This window comes from Halyomorpha halys, unplaced genomic scaffold (genome assembly GCF_000696795.3).
Source record: "Halyomorpha halys isolate HHAL.00 unplaced genomic scaffold, Hhal_1.1 Scaffold1593.1, whole genome shotgun sequence".
NCBI classification, from domain to species: domain Eukaryota; kingdom Metazoa; phylum Arthropoda; class Insecta; order Hemiptera; family Pentatomidae; genus Halyomorpha; species Halyomorpha halys.
In genome coordinates, this window is record NW_027107078.1 from 193,394 (window position 1) to 198,091 (window position 4,698).

The 4,698-nt window shown below is 37.7% G+C and overlaps 1 protein-coding gene across 6 annotated transcripts in view; it reads left to right on the forward strand.

Annotated features, from left to right (window-relative positions):
• LOC106690151 (glucose dehydrogenase [FAD, quinone]) overlaps positions 1 to 3,348 on the forward strand; it is a 15,707-nt gene extending 12,359 nt beyond the window's left edge. For all 6 annotated transcript variants that reach the window (XM_014435480.2, XM_014435482.2, XM_014435478.2 and 3 more), the window contains one exon: positions 804 to 3,348. In XM_014435480.2, coding sequence (XP_014290966.1) covers positions 804 to 2,608 — 1,805 coding nt within the window. In that variant the 3' untranslated portion in view covers positions 2,609 to 3,348. The remainder of the gene's footprint in view (positions 1 to 803) is intronic.
• The last annotated feature ends 1,350 nt before the right edge of the window (positions 3,349 to 4,698 follow it).

Here is a 4,698-nt window from a genome sequence, read left to right on the forward strand (position 1 = left end):
CTTGGAAAATGTCTATAATAAAAATGTTTCCCAAACCCTCCAACCACTTGAATATCCATCTTGCTACCGTCCTATTTCACTTCTGCCCATTATGGGCAAATTCCAAGAAAAACTCTAATTAAAACGCCTCTATCCAATCCTTGACTCATACCATGTTATTCCTGACCACCAGTTTGGATTTAGAACATCTCATTCTACCAAACAACAGAGGTATCGAGTGGTTGATGTCATATCTTCCACATTGGAGCGCGGTATGTAATATGTGGAATGTGGTAGATATGACAACAACCACTCGATGAGGTAAAAACTCCTCAAACGCATTAAATCCTTTCACTTCAAAGTCCATCGAATGATAGACAGAGCACCTCCTCGCTGTGTAAACCACAATACCCTACATCATGACCTTAATATCCTATTTGTATCTGACATTTTTAAATTCAAATTCTCCACGCTCTATGAGAAATTCACTCACATTCTAATCCCCAAGCGAAATCCCTATTTAGTGTTACCCATCCCTACAATGGTCCTCGAAGATTGAATTGACATTGACCTAGAGGTTTATTGTAAACAATATCTGGACTTCTTGAATTGACATTGACCTAGAGGTTTATTGTAAATAATATTTGGACTTCTGCCAATGGCCAGATTCTCTAATCAAGTCCTGAGCTTGAATTAATTTGGTTATTTTTTTTTTTTTTCTAGGAACAGTTAATTAAAAATTAATTTATTTTTAGGATTTAAAGCTTGGTACAAATAAATAATTTTATCTGAAGCTCTTAAGTAAAAACAATTGCTGATTTCAGGTGAATGCCGTAAAAATACAATATTCGACTTCATCGTGGTAGGAGCCGGTACGGCAGGCGCTGTTATGGCTGCTCGCCTTTCCGAAGTAGCAGACTGGAACGTGCTCCTCGTCGAGGCGGGGGACGACCCAGATATGACTTCCGCCGTCCCCTATTTTTACCAGACTATCCAAAGAACTGGAATGGATTGGAATTTTCAAACAATCCGCGAAAAAGGACTTTATAACGGACTGATGGGAAGAATTAACAGGTGGCCATTGGGCAAGGCTATGGGTGGAACCAGTTCCATCGGCACTATGCTCTATATCCGCGGCTGCGCCAGAGACTTCGACAACATCGCTGCAGCGGGAAACATAGGCTGGGCTTACGAAGATGTATTGCCCTACTTTTTGAAGTCTGAGGATATGGTGGATCAATCCATTCTAAGTAGTGAATCAAACAGGATATACCATGCCGTTGGAGGCCCACTTAAAGTTGGGAAGTTCTCCCATGTCTCTCCGATAGCGACGCTTATCCAAAACGTCAGCACGGATATCGGCCTTCCTAGGAACTACGATATCAACGGCATTTCGCAGGCCGGCTTCACTGCCCCCACTTCAGGAACTATTGGGTCCGGCGAAAGGATGAATACCGTCAAAGCTTTCTTAAACCCCGTAAAACACCGACCGAATCTTTTCATAATCAAACACGCTTTTGTTTTCAGAGTACTTATTTGCCCTAAAACGTCGAGAGCATATGGGATCCAGTATTTGTATAGAACTGAAGAAGTACCCAGAACACTCCGTGCCTCTAGAGAGGTCATTGTTAGCGCAGGAACAGTCGGATCGGCCAAGTTAATGATGCTGTCCGGAGTCGGTCCAAAAAATGAACTTGAGCTATTAGGTATATATAGTGCAAAGAACCTGAGGGTGGGCCGCAATCTGATTGATTCCGTCGTCTTTCCTGGAGCACCTATCACAATCGATTTCGGTGATGATACTAAAAGTACTTTATTCGATATGGATCAAGCTTATGAGTATCTAACTAGAAGAACAGGATTGTTAGCATCTATAGGTGCTACCGAATTGGTTGGAATGATAAATCTGGATAAAGACGAGTCACCGGACATCTCTATGCAGTTTTTACACGTGATAATAAACGATACTATGCTACTCCAAGATTTTTTGAGAAACTTGGGAGTAGTTGAGGAGATAGCTCTTCAGTACCTATCTCTGACTTATACTAGCAATATATTGGTACCGATCATCAAATTATTGCATCCTCAAAGCAGAGGTACTATCAGGTTAAAGTCGAGTGACCTAGACGATATGCCAATAATAGAAGCGAAATACCTCGAGGAACCGATGGATTTCACAACTCTAATATGGGGCATCAAATTGATTGATAAGATGGTCAATAACGATATAATGAGGAGTTACAACGCGACGATACAGTACCTTGAATTTGATGGCTGTTGTGGTCTCAAGCGAGGGACAGATCACTATTGGGCATGCGCAATGAGCCATCTCGCGGGGACTGGGTACGACCCAATCGGAACATGTAAGATGGGCCCCGAGACCGACCACATGGCCGTGGTGGATCACCAACTCAGGGTCTACGGGATCAAAGGGCTCCGGGTGGTAGATGCAAGTATACTGCCAATTTCCATAACCGGCCCACCCATGGCCTCCGTTGTCATGATCGCCGAGAAGGCAGCCGACATGATCAAGACACAATGGATCAGCGGCTACAAGCCCACTTTGCGGCAACCACTTAATCCATTGCCCAAGCCGGAAAGCAAACATAATAAGTTCCGTTTTATGTGAACGGCAACGCAAGGGAGCGTTATTTTATACAGGATGTTCAAGATTCGATTGATACCCACTTTTTACTTTTTTTTAGAATTTCGAAATGAAACTTGATAAGTGTTAGTTATAGTTAGTGCATTTTGATCGTTTGGTAGTGGCGTTTATAACCTCTTCCAGGTTACTTAGGCTCTAGAATTTCCTACATGAAAAATAAGAATTTTAAAAGAAGGGTTTTGATAGAAAGATTAATCTAAAAATAAATTTATATCATCTATTTTTCCGATCCGACAAATCTTGGCGGCATACGCCTAAAAAACAAAGGTAATAAAGGTAAAAAAAACTGTTAAAGAAGTTAATAATCCATAAATAATAACCCTTAAGAATTTTAGTTCCGTCATCAAAAGTTGAGGCATTAAAACAGGCCAATTATCAAATGCGGAATGGCCGGAGATACTCGATTTATGATAACGGATTCTGAAGGCATATTTTATTCTCTGATAATTTTATCTTTTATGTATGTTCGATTTTCCTCACCGTTAGGCCAAAAGATATTTTTAAAATGTTTATGGTTTTGGTGATTGAATTAAGGACTCCTCGGATAAAAAAAAAATTAAATAATTTTTAAATTATATTTTCTATGGAATCTTTCTGCCAAAAACATCTCTTTCCAATAAAAATTTTAGTGTTAGGTGCACTCGAGAAGACCTGTGTACACCAAAAAACAAACATCATTCACTACAACTGTAAGATTAACCAAATTTCATTTCGAAATTCTTCGAAAAAAGAAGGTATCAGTGGCGTCTTGAACATTGTGTAGACATCTGCAATAATCTGGATCTGTAATAAATTAATATTATACGCTCTATTTTAAGTATCAAAAAACTGTCGTAATCTTGTTTTATGAAAAAAAATATATATAAAGAAAATATTTTTTATCTTAATTTTTAAAATAAATTATAAAATATTGAAATGAATCAGAAAACTCAGTGAGTATGAGGAACTGGAGCCCTAACTTCCTTCACTGTGTTTGAGTCTGGCAGTGTAAGAAAACCTAATGTGGTCACCAGACATTTTCAACCATTAAGTATTGTAAGTAAGATACTATTAAAGGTCGGTTTTTCACTCCCTTGGAAGGACCGACCACGAGATAGGAACTTTAAAAATTTGTTTTAGATCTTCAACTTTTTTATTTTATCTTTTATTTTATACCAGATTGGCCTGGTGGGCCTTACATGGTTGATATAACCGTTATTTTATATATATATTTTTTAACAGTTGATTATGGGGGGGGAGGGTATAGTCTCGTACAAAAGACACCCCTAACTATATACAATGTTGTTATTAAAAGAAAAAAAAATAGATAAGAATCATGCTTCTTAATAAAAGAGGAAAGTAAAATTAATAACAAAAAATAATGATATTGTTACACTTCTATTAGTAAAAAGAAACAAGTTAATTTGAAAAAGGGACGAGAGAAGAAAAGATAAAAAAAAAAAAAAAAAAATGAAAAAATAAAATGAGTAATAATTAGAAGTAAAATAGAGGTAGTGTGACTATGAATTAATTATATATTTATTAAAATTTATAACAGAATGTCCTGCAGCAGTCTGGGCTTCAGTCTTCGGGTTGCGGTTGGGTTACCCAGGTTGTAGGTCACTGCTCCTTTAACTGTCGGCAACTGGGAGTGGAACTTCATGAACCGTTTTTTGATGTGATCCTCTATTGACTCCATATGTAATTCCCGATGTAATTAGATATACAAATGATTGTTTCAATTTACTAACCAATTTGGTCAGTTATTATCCGAGGATTCCATTATTGTGCTAAATAAAAAGAAATAAAATAAAAACTGAAGGTCCAGACGTTTCCCTTCACTTCCCCGCAGAAAATTTTTGAAGGGGTAGCATGAAGAGGAATATTGCTAGCTGCGGAAGGAAGAGACGGCAGTAGTAGTACAAGAGCCCAAGAGGAGGAAAAAGACAGTTATTTCACCCCAATTTTTAATTACTTTAATGAAAACTATGTATAATTACTTGGAAAAATTAATGAGTCTGCCAAGTATAGGTAGGAGGAATAAAAAATGGCGGATATTTCAAAACTTTAAAAAT